The 20,204-nt window shown below is 38.7% G+C and overlaps 1 protein-coding gene across 1 annotated transcript in view; it reads left to right on the top strand.

The window, feature by feature from the left end:
- The window catches only part of LOC110159230 (KIAA0319-like ortholog), a 38,925-nt gene that overhangs the window by 12,524 nt on the left and 6,197 nt on the right, over positions 1-20,204 (top strand). The window contains 21 exon segments of the mRNA XM_020923771.2: positions 3,077-3,345; positions 3,662-3,742; positions 6,766-6,936; positions 6,939-6,982; positions 8,704-8,801; positions 9,727-9,827; positions 9,947-10,034; positions 10,486-10,578; positions 11,048-11,180; positions 11,464-11,569; positions 12,206-12,328; positions 12,952-13,075; positions 14,061-14,193; positions 14,548-14,696; positions 15,389-15,540; positions 16,012-16,150; positions 16,455-16,614; positions 17,186-17,328; positions 17,524-17,646; positions 18,767-18,857; positions 18,940-19,031. Coding sequence (XP_020779430.2) covers positions 3,077-3,345; positions 3,662-3,742; positions 6,766-6,936; positions 6,939-6,982; positions 8,704-8,801; positions 9,727-9,827; positions 9,947-10,034; positions 10,486-10,578; positions 11,048-11,180; positions 11,464-11,569; positions 12,206-12,328; positions 12,952-13,075; positions 14,061-14,193; positions 14,548-14,696; positions 15,389-15,540; positions 16,012-16,150; positions 16,455-16,614; positions 17,186-17,328; positions 17,524-17,646; positions 18,767-18,857; positions 18,940-19,031 — 2,613 coding nt within the window.

The raw sequence follows: 20,204 nt of genomic DNA, 5'->3' as shown, positions 1-20,204 counted from the left end.
CTGATTTTCTGTGCTTTTGACAACCCCATCAATCAAAAACATGCACAATAGCTCAACTCCTACAGCTAAGGTACTGTATTTCCCGGGCTATTAGGCGCTCTGGATTATGCAGCGCACTGTCATTAAATGGTCTATTTTCAAACTTTTTTCACAAATAAACTGCACCGGACTTTAAACGAAACACAACAGTTGGATGGGTAGGTGGTTTTGTTTGTTTGGCACGTTCACGGTGACTCTGGGCTTTGTTCAGTTGTGGCGTGTAGGGAGGGTGCTGTCTGGGACCGCTGGATTGTCGGCGTGTTCACAGTGACTCAGTTGTTCAGTTGTGGCTCAGAGTGGCACATTGCACTTGCTTTTTCGGTTCGTTCCTTCGTTCCGTTCCTCGTCGGCGTGGAGTGATGAGTGTGTCTGTGGGTGTGTTTCGCTGTGCGGTCGCTGTCTGCTCCGTGTGTGTTTGCGTGCGCTGCCGGTGGTGTGGCTTTGTAGTTTACTGAAGTTGTGCTGGGACACCTGACTGGATTCGTGTATAGGGTGCTCTAGCTTGTGGGGCGTGTGGCCATTTTTTGATGGGGTTAGAGGCTTAAGAGCACGTCTAATAGCCCGGAAAATACGGTAGTCCTGATCAAGACTAGCTCAAAATCTGGAAATGGTCCCATTGCTTTTGACAGGTTTAACCCACAGACACAGAGGATCGGTCAAATGCAGAAGACAAGTGTACAAAGTGTACCTTAACCGTAACCTTATCTGTGTCTCGTAGTAGTGTGTGTGCTGCTTTGTCATGCTCATGTACATGTTTAACCAACTGGGCGTGATCCATTTTATCAACTAGTGTGAATGTGTCTTCTTTTAGCCAAGATTATCAGTGCATCTTGTTTCCTGTTTCTTTGCACTCCCTTTCATCAGTCTTAACACATGACTTGTTTTGAAACTCACATTTATAAGATTCCTCTCTCATCTGCTAAAGGTTTACAGGGGTTTTATAACCAGGACTTGACAATAAACCCGAACAGGGGCAGATAGTGCAGTTTACAGAGCTGGTATGGTACAGGCCAGATCCTGGAGTCTATTTGCTTTGACCTGAAATAAGAAGTGGGTAATTAATGAATGCAAGAGCTATAAATATATTTAAAATCTGTTTCCGTGGGGGATTAAAGCCTTTCACTGAATGTTGTGTTTGAAATCTTCTTTTTGGACACTGTGTTACTCTTTTGGTTGGGGGTCTTCACCTGCTTGGTTCTATGGAGATGTCATTGCTCTGACTGGAATGTTCTACAGTATGTCATTAAACAGATCTACCTTACATTTATTCAATTATAGGCAGTTTTATAGCTCAAAAATTCCTAGAAAAACAGGCATTCTGACTGTGAGCAGGGTCGCCGCTCCACAGATCTGATCTGTAACTTGATCTGGTTTGGTCTCCATGGAGATAGAAAGATTTAACGCTGTACTATGAAACATTCCAGACAAAGCAATAACATCTCCACAGAGAAAAGCATTTGACTGACCCTACATCAGAAAAGTTACACAATGCACCTTTAAAATAACCGTGTTATGGGTATTAGTTAACATGTAGCTGGTTAGCCTCTGCGATGTCTTTGAACCCTTAATATCTGACTTTTTCGAAAAGTCTATGGGAAAAAATAATGTTAAATTTACCTCCAGAACCAGAGTAGGCGGTCACTTTTGAGCCTCATTCAAATTAGATACTAATTGAACAAATATTGTTCAAATACATTTAAGTAGTTAAAATGTAATTAATTACAACAGGTCAGATTCCAGTCTTCTCTCAAAAGTGAATAGTTGTGGAGTTGTTTACAATGTGCTCTCTCAACAGAATCCTACTTTTAAAAAAAATAAATTGCAAATCTAATGACAATCACAACACTTTTTCTCCAAAGTTGTGCAGCTCTACTATGTATCCTGTTTTTGGTGAATATTTGATGGAGAGCTCAGAGCAGCCGCTGGTTTTCAGTCTGGCCTTTTCACAGATGCAGAGTCTGAGTCTAATCTCTGTCAGATCTGTTTTTGGAGTCGGCGTCTGGTGCTTCGTTTCACAGTCGACAAAGAGAAAGAAAACTGAGCCTGATTGTTTAAGCAGAGAAAGAGAGAGTGAGAGAGAGGGGGAGACGGATCTTGGAAGCACAGAGCCCACTCCATCAGCATGATAAAACACAAAGAGAACTGACAACAGGCCTGTCATAATAATTACTATATCAGCTCATCGTTCAATAAATGAGAGAAAGCAATGTTATTTGGGTGCAGGATCATGTTTGCACTACTGGGAACTGTTCTTATGTTTTTGTCCGGCCCAGGTCTAAAGGGCTGCAAAAGGTCTATAGTGACAAAAATGAACAAGCTAGTCTTAGTCAGGACTTCCTTAGCTGGAGGATTTATCCTATGTGCATGTTTTGGGTAAGGATGTATTAATACAATACTGGTATCTGATATCAGCAGCGATGTCGAACATTTTGGTGGATTGGATATCAGTTCCAAGATATTGGTTCAATTGATACTTGGGTAGTCTTTACCATACTCTGTTTGTGTTAATAATGTGGTAATAAATTATGTCTTCAGTCAGTCTCTGCCCTTGTATCGGTTGATATCTGGCCAATGTATTGACCTCAGTACAGGAAAAAACAAAAAGCTGGTTCTGTACATCCCTAGTTTGGGGTTGATGGGGGGAAACCGGAAGAAACACACCCAGACACAGGGAGAACATGTGAATTACACACAGAAAGTTCTGGGTGTGGAATTCAGAACCTTGTTGCTGTGAGGCAAGAGTGTTAACAATTAGAAATGATTATTTATGTATTGATTTGTTTTTATTGTGATTTTAATATATTTCTTATTCTGTAAAACACTTTGAAATACATTGTGTACGAATTGTGCTATAAATAAATAAACTTGCCTTGCCTAGAAATAGTTCTAGTTGATCCAAATCAATATTTCCATTGTTAACTTCTTCAGACTCTTCTGCTCATTTCAGCGCTTCACTTCATATTAAGTATAAAGAGCAACCAAATATTATAGAACAATGTAAAGTAAATCTTTCCGGAAATGGTATGTTTCCCCTCAGGAGTGTGTGCGGGCATGTGCCGTGTGACTGGTGGCGTCCTGGGAATTCACTGGAGCAGTATCCTGAGTCTTGGCTGGGTCCCTTTGGCTGATGGCAGAGGTGGCGCCACCTGCTGGGAATCCTGCTGCATGTCCCCTTACTGCAGTGCTGTGTGGAGCCTGGGGGGGCGCTGTGTGCTGCTCTCCTGCACCCGGAGCAGAGGCTGTGCCATCAGCTTCCTGCCGCAGCCCGACCGGGAGTCTCTGGGACTACTGCAGCTGCTCTCCAAGGTAACACTGTTATGTTTAAAGAGGTGGTATTATGTGACTTTTGTGAGCTTCTACATTGTTTCCTCATTTAAAAAAAAACATCCCTGAAGAGGTTTGAGATGCCATCCCTGCATGTTTGAGTAATCTAGCGATCTCTCCCGGGCCCTATTCAAACTCAACGAGAAGCCTACTTCAAATTTTTTCCAAAAATATTCCAAAGCATGGTACAAAACAACATTCTACAACTTCACAAACCTGATGCGATGTGCAGTAGTTTTTTAAGATGATTCGTCTTAAAATTCCAGGATATTGATCATTTTTTTATTTACTGCTTTAGGGTCCCGTCACTCAGAGAAGAAGAAGAAGATCTCAACTAACGACAAACTCCAAAGCTCCTCCACTAGAACCTCCCAGTACAGTGAGTCATGTTGAAATACTAAATACAGGCCTATCTCTGCAGTTATTCTTGAATACTTCCTACTTTTATACTGATGTGATGATGGGTCATTGATTCAATTCCACTTTATCTCACAAACTGCAGATGGATACTTTCCAGTGATATCACGCTGAGGGTGTTTTACATGTATGTGTCTGGAGGAATGTTACCATGGACACAACACACAAGTTAGCACACACTAATGTGTTAAATGTTTTATCATTGTCTGAAAGCTCAAGAAAAAAAATACAAAATGAATTTAAACAGCACATTTTTAGGAGCCTGTGATCAATATGAGTGTTCGTGGTCCTGTTTACAAGTTTGATTTTCAACAGAAAGGTGAGAGTGACTAAGCCAACAGTTTGTAATTTTATGTGTGGGAGACTTGTTAAGTGCACAAGTCATCTCATCTGTTGTAGTTCCAACCAAGTCAACTCTTTTGGGTTAGACTAAAACAAAGCTCAGATAAAAGTCTAACACAGCTTCAGACAGATTAGTGCCAACAGTTTGAATCCGTGTATCATTCATTCATAGTTTTTTCAATATAAAACCAAAAATAAGAAAATGAAACAACTATTTTCTTCATTATTTGTCTCCAAAACCAAAATGAAAAAAAATGGATAACAATTCCTTTTTTCAGTTTTTGATTTTGTGTTTAAATGAATAATGGAAAAAACGGATAACAACCATTTCCAATTTCCATGACTTGCGATGCCAGACTTTTGCACCACATACGGACTGAAGCAGGACCGAACCAGGTTTGGTACCAGACCGGGACTGAGACCAGGACTTAGGCTGGGACCAGATCAGGACTGAGTCTAGAACTGGACTGAGACTGGGACTGAGACCGGGACTGAGACTGAGACCAGGACTGAGACCGGGACTGAGACCGGGACCGAGGCCGGGACCGAGGCCGGGACCGAGGCCGGGACCGAGGCCGGGACCGAGGCCGGGACCAGACCGGAACCAGACTGGGACTGAGATGAGGACCGTAACAGGACTGAAAATGGTTTAGTCCTGGTTTAGTCCTGGTTTAGTTCTGGTTCAGTCGGGCATCGCAGTTTAAGTTACAGAAACAGGAAACAGCCATTATTTGTTTTTTCCATTATTCTTTTAAACACAAAATCGAAAAACTTAAAAAACGAATTGTTATCTATTTTTTCATTTTGGTTTTGGAGACAAATAATGAAGAAAATAGTTGTTTATTCGTTTTCTTATTTTTGGTTTTATATTGAAAAACAAATGAACGAATTATACACAGATTAGTTAGCATCAGCTTCAAAGTATCAACAGGACTAAATATTATTGTCATTGTAATATATTTGAGTATGGGGAGTCTTAAAAGTGTACAAATCAGCCCTCATTCAGTCCAAATCAGAGTCAAGTTTGTGGAGATGCAAGCCCGTTCACTGTAAGGACACATGAAATTCTTCGATGCAATAAAAACGTGCCTGTGAGCCAGAATATTTACTTCTTCAATACTTTATGAAGATGTGAGTCTGGTTACCGGTGAATGCCCTTGAGTTCAGGTGGGTGTGATTGACAGGTGGATTAGCCAATCAGGGACACGCATGAGCTTTCCATTTCAAAAAAAGGACAAAAATATCACGGGGGACTTCTACAGAAGCAAGAAACTCTTTTAAGATTAGTTTGTAAATGATAGATGTCCAGTGAGCCCTCTGAAAAAAACAAATCTGAGTGGATATTCATGTTTGGTTCTGGCTCAAGACGCAGCATGGAGTGGGGATCAGACTGACATCTGTCTGTTTAAAAAAATAGAGAGATATCTGCCTGGATTTGCCAAGGCAAGCTTTTCTGCAGAACAGGCAGGATCTTTTGTAGTTTGCGAAGGAAATTATGCTACTCCTTTATAGGGATGTGCAAAAAATATTGAAATATTAATATATCGCATCGCTTAATGTGATGATACAGTATCAATATTGTGGGGCTGCTGTATCGATATATCACCAACAGTATTTTTTGATACATTTTGCTCAATTATTTTGTTACAGCTACAGTTTTGTGGCTTATTCAGAGGAAGAAAACTTGTTTATGCGACACATTTGACATTTTCGCTGTTTTTATGATAAAAATGTTTGTGTTTCATATTAACTCTGTATAAGAAGTGGTTTAACAAAGACTTTTAGTATCACAGCCATGATTTAGCCTTTATTTTTTTGTGAACAGTATCGAATCGATTTGAAATATATTGTATTGAGTCAAAAGCTCACTGTATCGCAATATGTATCGTATCGTGGCTTATGTATCGAGATACATATCGTATCGGCAACTTCTTAATGATATCCAGCCTTACTCCTATATATCCTATATTAAATTGCCTCTTGTGAGCTTTAAGCCATGTTAGAATGTTGTTACGTCGTCAAAAACAGACCTGGAGTTGTGTTTTGTTTCATTCACACATGTTTGAGTAAACCTTTATTATTCGTCCGTCTACATCTCTAAAGCTCAAAATGCTTTGTTCCACCTTGTGATGTCATGTAGTGGTAGTTTTCAAGTCAAGTTAACAGCTCCTTTTACCTTTGGTTCAGTACAGATGAGCAATTCCACATCTGAAATTATCCAAATTATTCTAATGACGGTGTATGGAGTCTAAGACCACAATGAAGCACTTCGTGTATTACCGCATGACATCACAAGGTGGAACACTGTTTGTTGTTTGAGAGAAGAACTCCGCCTATACATACAGGGTTTGTGTTTATGAATGAACATGTGTGAATGAAACAAAACACAACTCCAGGTCTGTTTGTGATGAGGAAACAACATTAGAACATAGATCAGAAAATGGCGTCATATGGGCCCTTTAAATAATATTAGTCTTTGCCATTTGCTAATTGCGACTCTTCAATTCTTGCATCTCTACTAAGAACACAGAGTCCAATTTGTTCTAGCCTGCACTTTTACAACGCTGATGTCAGTATTTACTTAGCCTCATTAGCCACAATTGCTGTTTGCAGAAGTCAATATCCTCATTTGTTTTGTCTCAGCAAACTCCTGACCGCGAGTCGCCAGTTTCGACTCTCGCCGCCCTCAGCACCATCACTTTAGTCCAGACCGAGAGAAACCAGAACCAGTCCAGCAACGAGTCCAGAGTCCCTGATCATAACCAGACTAACTCCACAGACCCAGAGGAGAAGTCAATAAACAGAAACGGCACAGAAGACGGCACGCCCCCTACTGGCATAACATCTCCTACTGCAGCTGGTAAGGAGACGTTAAAAGGGGACATACCTGGTGTTTGGATATTGTTACTTAAAAATATGCGTGGAATTGTCTTGGTTGAGGTTCAGACGAGACGATATATGAGATTGGGTCCACGAGACGAGATTTTAAGATGATTTCTAATATATACATTTCACATTTCAGTTTCCAGTTTTGGCCTTTTATTTATTTGATTTCATATTTTTGTTTCCATTTTATTACTGCTTTATGGAACTGTAAAAGAGAGAACTCACCAACACATCACCCTTTTTTGTCCAATCCAAATGTGAACACTTGGAAAAAAATGTCACAAGATAATTCTTCTCATGTGAGCTCGATCTTGTGGAAATTTGGTCTCACAAGATCTTGTGGCATGAGATCTTGTCCCATCCCTAATAATTCCCTAATAATTCAGATTTTTCTGACAAGCATTGAGATTTGATTTGAGATTTATGTTTTAATGGTGGGATTCTTTTACATTTTAAACTTACCCTAAAGAATTGACAAAAGCAGTGAAATAAAATAAATAAATAAAAACCTAAATGAATTGTGTAATTAACCACAACAGAACACAACATTGCAGAAAATAACACTTCACATCCTCGTCTGGAAGATTTTCTCTTCTCTTTTTGCAGTCCTTTTAAAAGTCATGTTTGTGATAGAAGATATCCTCATTGTTTAGTTTTGCATATCTCCAAAGCAACAGCTGTGATACTATCCACTTTTCAAAATCTCTCCCACTTCTCCCTGGAGCCATGTCTTGTTTCAGAATTGGGCATATTAGGCTGTTTACTTCTTTAGAGCTCAAAACATTTTGTGCACAAGCATCAAAGCAATCACATCTCCATGGAGACAAGCAGGTAATGGGCGCCCAACTAGAAAAGGTACATATTGTAACTTTAATTTCTATATAGACATTGTTGTTTGCGCTCTTACAATTTCAAATAAGATTCTACAATCACAACTGATCCTGGGTTTGTCAGTCCCTTAACCTGCAGATAGAGGACATACGTTTGTCTTCTTTCTCAGTGTATGGACAGACCACACCTCATGTGAAAGCTCAGAGCCTCCCGAATTCCCTCCCTGAGCTGCAGAGGCTGCACTAGCACTGACTCATGACTGGTGCAGGTGCTGGGATTTAGGTAGTGACCATTCAGATTAGAGAGGGATATTTTAGGTTTAAACCCACTGGATTTCACCATTGAAACTGGCAACCCAAACAAGACTCATGGGAGGCTCATTCTGCTTTCTGATTTGGAAAAACATCTTGAGAACCAAAATATGAAATTATAACAAACAACTTGGCCATGTCCAATGTTTTTGTAATTAGGAATTGTAATGATTGTAATTATTTATTCTCATCAGTACAACCTATATACATCTTAAGATGCATAGGTTAAATGCAGGAGCAAATTTTATCAGGGGAAATGTCATTATAAAATTCCTTTTATTTCCGTGTCACATGTTTAGGGTTGATTGCTCAATGTTTGTTTTCTCACATAAAGCCATGTTGTTGCGGGTGTGTGATTGTGAGAGGAATTCTTTGTGTGACTTGAAATACTTGTATGATCAGTGTTTTATGATTTTGCACTTACAGTCCTTAGGGTCAGTGTGTCAGTTAACGGCATGTTCTACAAAAGAAGAGAAGTTTGAGCAACCAACATTGCAACAGACCTTTAATTGCTAAACAAAGATTATATTTTGATGTGTGTTTTCTGTTGTAGTGCGCCCTCTGGTGGTGTCAGCGGGGAGAGCGTGGAGGTCACTCTGCCTCGAAACGAAGTCGAACTCAACGCCTACGTCGTCCCAACTCCTCCAGAAGGTAGGTTTGTTTTGAGATTGTCGTGCAGCAATATGAACTATCACAATATTGAATCCATCTTGTATGTGTCCGTCCTCTCCTGCTGTTGTGATTGGGCCCTGGTCACCTGTGGTTCAGACCAATCACAGTGCAGCTTTGTCACACCTAAAGAACTGACAAAAAGACTGAAATATGAACTGACAAGCTAATACTAGAATCACATTTCAGTGCATGTTTGTACAGATCTAAACTACAGAGTTAGCAGATTTTATGCAGAATAAGATAGAAGATTTTATTGTTTGTGGGGGAACTTATGGTACTTAAAAAAATTCTTTGAAGACTTCGTGACTTGCTATTTGCAACCATTGCAATTACTCTTCCTCCTTCTCCTCCTTCTTATTGCACAGTACCTAAATGAATTGTGTAATTAAACACAATATTGCAGAAATAACACTTTACAGCCGAATCAAAAGTGAAGCCTCCAAGAAAAGAAACATACAGACTATTTAAAAAAAAACTGTACTTGTCTGTAGTTTTCTCTTGGCTGATTTTAACTACAGTTTGATTTCTTGGCCTGTTCCGCTGTTGTGATTCTTAAAATATTCTCCATGATGTTTTGTTGTTTCTTGATTGATTTCAGCGAGAGCCATCCCAGCTTGATAAATATCTAGAAATCATTACAGAGTGATTCGCAAAATGGACATGCTTGATAATTTAACCATACTTTAACAGTGCTCCCTTATCAAAAACATGTGCGGAGTTGTATTGCGCTTCAGTCACATTTGTCTGTGTTTTTACAACTTCACCTAGTCCTTTCATTGCTCAAGCAGCATTTAAGTAGAAATAAGTCAACTTTGAAACCAACAGCTATTGTTTTTTTAAGCCATATTTACTCTGCACTGACAATAAATTTAAAAAAACGCTTCATAGATTTGTCTTATTTCAGGAACTAAGAACTATGAGTTTGCCTGGCGCCTGACCACTCACCCCACAGACTACAGCGGAGAGATGGAGGGGCAGCACAGCGAGACACTCAAACTCAGCAAGGTGCACTTTAATTCACTACATAACAATTTAGAGACACCAAACGTCACTGTAAAACTATGAAAATCTTCACATTTAAATGGCATACACGTCATATTTTTTTAATGTTTTTTTTGCTGCAGTTGACCGTTGGTTTGTATGAGTTTGAGGTGACTGTGGATGGTGAAGGAGCTCATGGAGAAGGATATGTCAACGTCACAGTCAAACCAGGTACAAAATACATACATTAACTGGATATTTAATGTGATACAGGTTATATATTTTTAAAATAATTGTATATGTATTATTATTGTAAATGTGTGTGATACACAGTGGTGCCAATTCCCTGTGGTCCCTGCTTATTTGCTTCTGAGATATTTTCATGGTGGTATGATGATGGCACTAAATGCTAAAATAAACAGATGAAAATAGAACAGTGATACAAAGCAATTATGTTGACTGAAGACTTCCCAGTCCTGATTCTTTGAAGCCTTTGCACAGATCAGAAGAGCTGTCAGGCTGCAGTCTCTGTCTCTCTCTCTGTCTCTGTCTGTCTCTTTGTCTCTGTCTCTGTCTCTCTCTCTGTGATCCCTCTCTTCACACTGGGGCTGACTCAGACACAGACGCTGCCGCTGTGATATTGATCCTGTAACTGAATCTCATGCTGTTTTGTTTGTTTCAGAGCCGAGAGTAAACAAACCTCCAGTTGCCGTGGTTTCGCCAAAGTTTCAGGAAATCTCTCTCCCCATCAGCTCCACTGTCATTGACGGCAGCCGTGAGTCCACCAGACTCTTTATTTTATAACAGAATATTGTGGCAATAAGTCAGGGCTGTGAAACTAACAAGATTTTAATCAAAATTCAGCCATGTCAAATTGTCAGTGATCAGCTTGTGTCTTTTTAATGGATAGGTCTACAGTCAATCCTCTGTCAGAAAAAGCAAAAGTGTTTTGGAGCAGATGAAAGACTTTGGAAGAAGAAACTGGACTCTTTTTTTTTTTTTGTGCTAAATCATGACACTGAGTCTGTATTGTTTAAAACAGAGAAAAAGCCGTGCCAAAAGATAACATATGATAAAAGATGCTATTTTTAGGTACAAATGAGTGGTTTGTAGATCCTTAAATAAAATAATCATATCATGTAAATTCAATTTGCAAGAATTAAAAATAATTTAAATTCTTCCTTTGCTCTTCTCTTGATTAAATTTTTTTATATACATTTTAATTGTTATTTTCTTGTTCTCAGAGAGCACAGACGATGATAAAATTGTGAAGTTTCTTTGGGAGGAGGTGAAAGGGCCTTTGAGGGACGAGAAAGTCTCTGCTGATACTTCAGTTCTGACGCTCACCAAACTCGTGCCTGGAAACTACACCTTCAGGTACAGAGGCCACATCCAAAAGCTACATCCAAAACTACACCTTTGTTCTAATGCTAATGCTACACCTAAAAAAAATGAACTACTTTTCTATGAATCCTGGATAAAGTACTGACCAGTATTATTACTTATAATGCATAAAATTAAAATTCCCTTTCTGAGTTAATGTAAGTCAAATTGCTGTTCCATTCTCAAAATGAAAATGTTTATTGTATTATCCTGTCACACTAATGAACAATGTCCCTTATGAACAATGTAACTTAATTATGTTCTCTTTCCTTGTCAGTTTGACAGTGACAGACTCAGACGGAGCCTCAAACTCCACTCAGGCCACTCTGGTGGTGAACAAAGCCATCGACTATCCCCCTGTGGCTAACGCTGGGCCCAACCAGGTCTGAACCATCTCTTATAGTGCTCATAGTAGTACATCTGCTTAGGCTTATCACAGTTATTACTACATCGACTGTATGGAACTAGATGGAACAATACCTTTTGGGGGTTAATATTCATTGTGGGTACTAAGTATTAATGGGAAAATTCATATTTTTCTGTTCTTCTATGATTAGATTTGGTCTGTAGAAGGTTGAATGATGCATTATAGATACAAAATAACTGCTTTCATTCTGCTGTTTATTTATTTATTGCAGTTTGTTTTTTTTAACCATATTATACATTTAAAATAGTTTTTGGGAATAAGTCAGCTTCAGGGTTACTGTGTCTGTGACATAAATTAGTTTCAGTAATATGTCTATATTTTCTTCAGCAATATATCGTACTTTAAAATGTATTATCATGACAGATCTACATCTCCTGTTTGTACTGGCCATATTTAGACATTTTTTCAAGGTATTTTACTGTGACTTTCCTTCTCTACTTTGAGATGTTATTACTTTTCTTGGAATGTTCCACTGTATGGCATTATTAATGTTGCATTTACTCAAGTAGAAGAGTTTCTAGCAGTCCTACTCTGACACTGCCCTTTGTACAAACATATGTGTACTTTCTGAATGAAATATTTCTCTGTCCAGGTGATCACACTGCCTAAAAACTCCATCACTCTTTATGGAAACCACAGCATGGACGACCACGACTCTATCTCCTACGAGTGGTCCTTGAGCCCAGAGAGCAAAGACAAGGTGGTGGAGATGCAGGTGAGATATTATATCATATTATGGCTTAAGAAGAACTGTGGCAGAGTGGTTAGTCCATCTGACTCACAGTGCAAGGTTCAATTCCTAGATCAGGTGGAACAAGAGATGCATTAATCCATTCAAACAATAGCCTTGTAACGATTTCTGAAAAACTGGCACAAAGTTCAATGTTTTCTTGCTCAGTATAAATGAATAAGTGCTTTTTTTTCAATACAGCCTTCGAAATGGTTACTATTATTCAACTACAAAGACGTAATTGTTCTCAGTTGAAAGGACATTAAGCCATAAGATTAAATGAACAATTCTGTGTAGCCAATCCCAAACAAAAATGACAAGGCTCAGTATCTGTAAATCATACATTTGAATATCTCTTTCTAAAATAATGAATCTCCAATAGAATTATATAGACCCCTGCCCTCCATTTGAAATTCTAACATCAAATTCTGCAATGTAAACGCACCCAAAGTAAAATACTAGTACCAAAATCAAAACATGAGAAATTAAACAAAACACAACTTTGACAAGGAAACAACAATATAAAATAGCTGAAAGTACAAAAAAAGTGTAGTAGAGTAGTGTAGTATAAGACCTGATTTTGTATTTGGTTTTGTTGTTGTCTTTAGGGAGTTAGGACACCATTCCTCCAGGTGTCTTCGATGCAGGAGGGAGACTACACCTTTAAACTCACTGTAACCGACTCCTCAGGTCAACAAGACTCGGCCCAAGTCACTGTCATTGTCCAACCAGGTAACAATATGTCCTCCTTGTGTTACTTTGTCAGAGTGCGTATCCTGTCTCCTCCTCTCAGTAAGGAGGTTGTAGGTTAGATTCCTGAGCTCACCTTCATCTTACAAAGCCCCATAGTTGTGAATACATTTTCTCGTTTTTATTAGGTAATAGTTTATCATGATTAAAAAGAGTACACAATAATCTACTTCATATAATTGTGATAATCATCATTATGTCACCAGGATGTGCTGAAAAAAGAAGAGCTCTTCTATATCATTGTTGCTACAATGAAGTACAATTCTATAATTATACAATTATGGAACCTATTCATAATATTACAATTAATTCATAATTATTCATATCCACATACATTTTTAAAGGGTCAGCAATTTTAATAATTATCATGATATAATTGTCAATCACAATTATTTTGGCCATGATAATCATGACTGTAAATTTCAATATTGTATGCCTAGTGTTAACAGATCTTGGCCATAGACTCAGTTCTATAGAAGACAGGGAGACATTTTAGCATAAAGTTATTTTTCCTTTGCTGCAATATCTTAAAATGCACATTGTGTAAAATAATGGAAGAAAACAAAATGCCAAATGTTGACAGTTTGTTTTCTTTTTAACTGCTTCAAAAGGTCAATGCTAATTATTACAAAGAGTGAAAACAGTCGGCATTCGGAACAGTATTTCAAACATGCAGTTTTAAAGGTCCCACACGGTTCATTTTGCAAGCTTTTAAAACCTCTTTTCAGACTTGGTGTTTCCTGTTCCTGACTTTAAATAATGTATAAATCTCCTTGGCAACATGGTTGGACAGTCACATTTAATTGACATTTAACATCTAATTGTCAAGGATCAGCTTTAATGGAGAGCTCTGCATCCAGTCCTCTGTCAGTGAAAGCGTGGGTTTGGAGCAGACAGAAGACTTTGGTGGACCAGCTGTCTACTCATCTCCAGTATGTTTAATGTTGCTGCTGTATTTTTCCTACAGAAAACAACAAGGCTCCTGTAGCAGACGCTGGTCCAGAGAAGGAGCTGACTTTACCTGTGGAGAAGACCAGTCTGGACGGAAGCAAGAGCTCTGATGACCAGAAGATCGCAACCTACCTGTGGAAGCAGACCAAGTATGTACAAGGAATATACGTTTGAGTCATCACAAATTTCTTTACGTTTGAAAAATATGTTTGAGATATCACAAATCTGTTCTACAAAGATTCAGTTCATGTAATTAAATTATTTCACTTCCATTAAGCAGTTGCCTATACTGTAATTGTTTTAAGTCTCTAACCACCAGAACTCCAGTACTGTAAAATACTGTATATGTATTATAGTTGATTAATATTCTTCTGCAATGCCCCTGTTTTTATATATAAAGCCAAATACATTCTGAAGACCTGAGAAAACATTAATAATGAGACTTTCTCTTTGGGCTCGTTCATGTTTTTGTTTGTATCATTTGACTCTCTCTCTCTCTGCAGGGGTCCAAATGAGGTGAGGATAGAGAACGCAGATGCCGCTGTTGCCACGGTGTCGGGTCTGGAGCAGGGCACATATGAGTTCACTCTGACAGTGACAGACGAGAGGAAACTTCAGAGCAGCGACACAGTGAGCGTCATCGTCAGAGAAGGTACAACTTATCCATAAAAAACACTTTGATTTCAGTCCGTGTTATGATTTTGAGTTTTGTCATCAAATTGATATTTTTATCTCCAAAAGCCAAAATATTTTTGGGAAATTTACTTTGAAAACCAAGCAGTGGGTGGTCACTGGGCGGTCCTTAAACATGTGTCAGTTGCACCATACCAAATGCTTTGCCTGTAAATTTGCAACTAACTTTCAGTAACTAAAACTTAAATGAATTAGATGTCAAATCTGTTACCAAAACTAACCTCAAAACTGGGATTAAAGTAAATTATAAGGCCATCTAGTGGCAGCGGTCTCAATACACCATGAAAAAAAAAATATCCATTTAACAAACGTAACTGGGATGCTAATATAAGCACACTGTTAGAAGTTATGAGGCTCAAAGAAAGAGGACCTCGTACTCTAGGGATGTCAAACCCGATATCAGCTGATACTAGGGCACAGACTGAAAACATTATTTACAGTGTATGGCTAAATATTACCTAATGTTTTTTATAAGTGGTATTTATCATTTAAAGTAACTATAAAACATCTTTGAAAACATACAAGTTCAATAATATGATGTGTTTTGTTCCAAGATCAATCAGTAAATTATAGATATCGATTGAAACAATATCGAATACCAGTATGGTATCAGCACACTAACATGTCTGAATTCTTTTTCTCCTGGTGCAGAGGTGGACCAGCCCCCTAAGGCCCGTGTCCTGCCCAGCTCTGTGGTGTCTCTGCCCCAGAGCACGGCCTCTTTAGACGGATCTCACTCCACTGACGATAAGGGAGGAGTCAGCTACATGTGGAGCAGAGACGAGAGCAGTCCAGCAGCCGGGGTGAGGCAGACATGCATTCATGAGTCAGGGATTATTTTTAAATCAGTCCATTAGTCACATGATTATTTCTGTTGTACACTGATAATTTTTAGATTCATTTTTAACCAAATAAAGGTTGAAATATGGTGATGACTGAAGGCTTCTAAATAGAGAATATTTACAAAAAAAGTGTATTATTAACAATCATAAATAGTTTATTCTTTGAATCACATTATGATTATAATATTAAAATAAGATTATGAATATATTTTATAGTCTACTGTGCAAGGTTATTTGATTTATCGTTGCAGCCATGTACAATTTAAGTTAATTTAATAAATTTATGATTAAGGAGCTACATAAGAAATGGTGACAAAATTCATTATATGAACATTCAGTTCTGATTGAGTATATTAGATCAGCTGTGTAAGGAAATGTTGACTCAGCAATATTTTTTCATCCTTGATCTTAACATTTGTGTTGTTGTTTTAGGACGTGCTGAATGGCTCTGACCACCAGGCGGTGTTGTTCCTGGGTAACCTGGTCCCGGGCTCCTACAGCTTCACTCTGACAGTGACTGACTCTAAAGGACAGAGCAGCAAAGCTCACGGCCGAGTTGATGTCAAACCTGGTAAAGGAATACACCTGTAATTCTAGTACAGTTATAGTGTTCTGGGACAAACTGGATGAAGTGAATCTAAACAGAAAATGTACAGTTTGCAAAGGCACTGAGCAAATGCCACAATGACGACCTCTTTAATCCTCCTGATTTTAAAGACACCTTTTATAACTTTTAAAACAAAGCAAAGTTAAGTGATAAGTGAAGTGTCCATATTGTGAGCAGGCTTGCATCTCCACAAACATGACTCTTATTTGGCTTAGAGAAAGGCTTCCTCCTCTTCCTCCTCCTCTTACCTGTACTGTTTCCTCTGTAGATGCATTTGAACGTGACTTGGTGGAGCTGGTATTGGAGGTCCCAGTCTCGGCTGTGTCTCAGAGGCAAAGGGACATGCTCCTGAGGCAGGTCGGTGTCTTATTGGGCATCCTGGACAGTGACATCATGGTCCGCAGCATCAGCGCCTTCAACGAGCACAGGTAACATTTACCTGTCAACTGTCAGGTAACACATCTAAACACTGTCGACTGTCAGGTAATACGTCTAAACACTATAAGGAGGTAACAATTTTAAGTCTGCTTCTTTTACTCCAGTTTAAATGTGGGAAAATGTGGGATTCTCACACCATGGAACAAGGTCGAACCCATCTGTTGCTCTCACAAACCCTTCGGCAGATTAATTTCCACATCTAGAAGCAAATCTCAACCAATCAGACTATTGCTTTTGTTGCCAATACCAATTTTTGACAATAAATATGAATACTTTATTATAAGATACAGACTGCACACAGTGGTCTAATTTAACATAATCTTTGAGGAAAACACAAAATATAATTACCCCAGCTGTAACAAAATAGTTTACAAGTGTACATTTGCCTCTAATTTTACAAATCAAAGTATTGCCAATAATTAAAAAACACACACAAACTGGGAATGTGCTTTGGTAATTTTGTGCAAACATATTACAAAATATAATAATACAGACAGCTGCAAAACATAATAGCCATTCACTGTAAAATTATTTAAAGATGTGTTGTAATCCATTTTCCAGTACTCGTCTGGTCTTCTTGGTGTCTGGAGGTCCTGGGCGCCCCCCTCTGGCCGGACACAGCGTTGCACTGGGTCTCAGAAACAAACTCAGGAAACAGAAGAATGACTTCCTCATCTATAAGGCCAGACGAGTGGACACAGTCAGTGAGTAAACCTTTCAGAATAAATAACATGTTGAGACATTAAACTTTATTTCCCTCTTTACTTTTAACAAATGTGATTTTGTTCGTTTATCACGCTCTATCCTGCCTCATATTCGGCTAAACTCTCGTGTGTTTTGGATTGTCCCTTTTGAAGGAGGTCCATACATTTATAATCTCTCTGTGTCGCCCCCTGTAGTCTGTCAGCTGAACTGCTCTGGCCATGGGGACTGCGACTCGTTCACGCGGCGCTGTGTGTGTCAGCCATTTTGGATGGAGGACTTCATCAGAGCTCAGTTTGGAGACCAGGAGAGCAACTGTGGTACGGCCAGGAATCCAATTATACAACTATTACTTATGTACAGTATGATCATATTACTTCAGTGACTTTTTTAAAGGAAATGTGTTCCTAATTGGGTGCACTATTTGGCTACTCTACTTCCCACTTGTATAATATCAGGGAAAAATGACTCTATGACAGTTTGCTTCTCGCTAGGACCATTGCAACCTGCTGTTGTGTCTTTAGGCATGACACTTCACCCACCTTGTCTATATATGAGTGTGGTGTGTGAGTGAGGCTACGTCCAGAATGCAGGGCTTAATGGTCAATTCAAATTTTTTTGTGAAATCTGATTTTTTTTACAAGGTTGTTCATATTTCCAATTAAACACAACTTGTTGTGATCTCCAGTGTGAACTTTAAACGCTCCAAAAGTGTCCTGCATGCACACTGGAGGACACGACGACATCACACACAGCGAGTGCGCTCAGTCTTTACAGAAGTCGCCTAAACACTGGGCTTGTCTCTCAAAATACAATTCAGTTCGTGGTAGTCGAGTCTTTAGTCTCCTTGTATTTGGCTCGCAGGCTCTTTATTTTTCATTGATATTGGAGCCAGGACCGTCTGTAGCCGTGCTCGGACATTTCTTTCCATTTCAAAAACCGCGCAGTTCTGATAAGAGTCCTCCAATTTGGCCTGAATACAGCGATCCCCCCACATATTAATAAACTCTCTAACCGTGTTTTTTCTTGACAAGACTCTGAGCCTGACGTGTAGGTGGGATGAGTGTGACCTGGCCATTCAGACTGAAGTCACATGTCAAAAGATCAGATATGTATTGTTTTAGGAGCACATATCCAAGTGGCCTGGGTCATATTTGAAAAAAATCATATCTGTGTCATTAAAAGATCAAATACAGGAGCATGGGGTGAAACTGGATTTGAGTCACTTCAGGCTGCAGTCTGTACGTAGCCTAAATGATTGTGGTTGAAATTATCAAGTTTGTGTATTTACCTTTTGGATATTTCATGACAAAATACAATGTGATACAATGTGATAGGGAAGAGAGAGTATGACATTTACATTCTATAATCTGGAAACCATCACCACTTGTATAAAATATGAAATAGAATAAATGAAAATGCATTTTGATGTGTTTTCAGATTGGAGTGTGCTGTACGTGACAATAGCCTCCTTCCTGATTCTGGTGGGAGTGGGGACCCTGATCTGGGGAATGGTCTGCTGCTGTAACAAGTCAGTTTTCTAGTGGTGATGTTTTTAATATAATTCATGTGGAGTTTTTAATGTATTTCATTTGATGGTTTCTGTTTCAAAGGAGGAAGAGTAAAGTGCGCAGAAGTAAAAGTCGATATAAAATTTTAGAAGAGGAGGAACATGACAGTTTGGAGCTGCATCCTCCCAGAGCAGGTAACACACACACACACGTACACACGTGTATATTAAAGGAGACAGCTTATGCAAATGGACTTTTCTGAGCTACGTTATAGCTGTTTCTTTCTCATTTACCCTTTAAAGTTGTATTTTGAGTGATTCATGCATGCAGTCTTTATTCTTCTGTATTCAAAGCGTCATTGCTCTGATCTAACCCCGATTTCACCACCACTAGTTCACACACTGATTTGTACTTACTTTGTTCTCCAATTTTTTACATGATACACTTAGGATTTGGTCATTTGGTACAAATGAAAAAAAAAATCCACTGGTCACTGGCTTGATCTTTAGGTATTAAGGATATGCGTGTGACGTGGCAGTCGTGTGACTTAATGTTTTGGCAGCCATACTGGAGGTCAAGGTTGGGGTTGATCCGGAAGGTGATTTTGTTTCACTACAATATAATCATGGCTACAGTGTAAACAACATAAAACGCTCCAAAATTTGCAGCTCATTAGATCAGTCATTAGGAAGATATAAAGCTAAAGTCCTCCTGCTGGGTTGTGGAAGTCTAATTTTGACAGAGCGCTTTGTCAGTCTGATCAACACTTACTCCAATACCCAGATATTTTTAACTACTTAATTCATTCTACATCGTCCTACACCAACCATGAACTAAAACGTTACAAGGAGTTAGAGGATTATAAATATTTTATAACGGGATGCGAGAGCTCTTTGTTGATGATGACTGTAGAATGGGGGTCAAAATCAGAACCGTAGCTATCCTGGAAATTGAAGAGGGGTTCCGTGCCAGCAAAAGTGAGGACTGCACAGCGCATGCTTCTTATTTTATCACATACAAATACTACACGTTGTTTCAGATAGATAGTTTGACCTCCAATATAGCGGCATAAACAACAGGTTGCGTTTCTGTGATGCAGACGCAAAATCTTGTGATGAAGTTTACGGCGACATCAGTAAAAATCTGTGGACTTTTGTTAAGTTGTTTTATATGAATATTGTGATTTTAAATGTCAATTCTAACTAAATTCTAACATAATAATCCACGGGTGTCATAGATTATAACTACTGTATATAACAGACAGAAGCACAATAGGTCTTCTTTTAAAATGAAATAGTAAATGTCCCTAATCATTGCAAGACATTTATTTTACACTAATATTGTTGAAATGTTGTGTTTTGTTTTGT

The sequence above is a fragment of the Boleophthalmus pectinirostris genome, unplaced genomic scaffold (assembly GCF_026225935.1).
Source record: "Boleophthalmus pectinirostris isolate CB_2022bp ecotype Guang Dong unplaced genomic scaffold, ASM2622593v1 HiC_scaffold_21, whole genome shotgun sequence".
In the NCBI taxonomy this organism is placed as follows: domain Eukaryota; kingdom Metazoa; phylum Chordata; class Actinopteri; order Gobiiformes; family Gobiidae; genus Boleophthalmus; species Boleophthalmus pectinirostris.
This window is presented reverse-complemented; position numbering and strand designations above follow the sequence as displayed.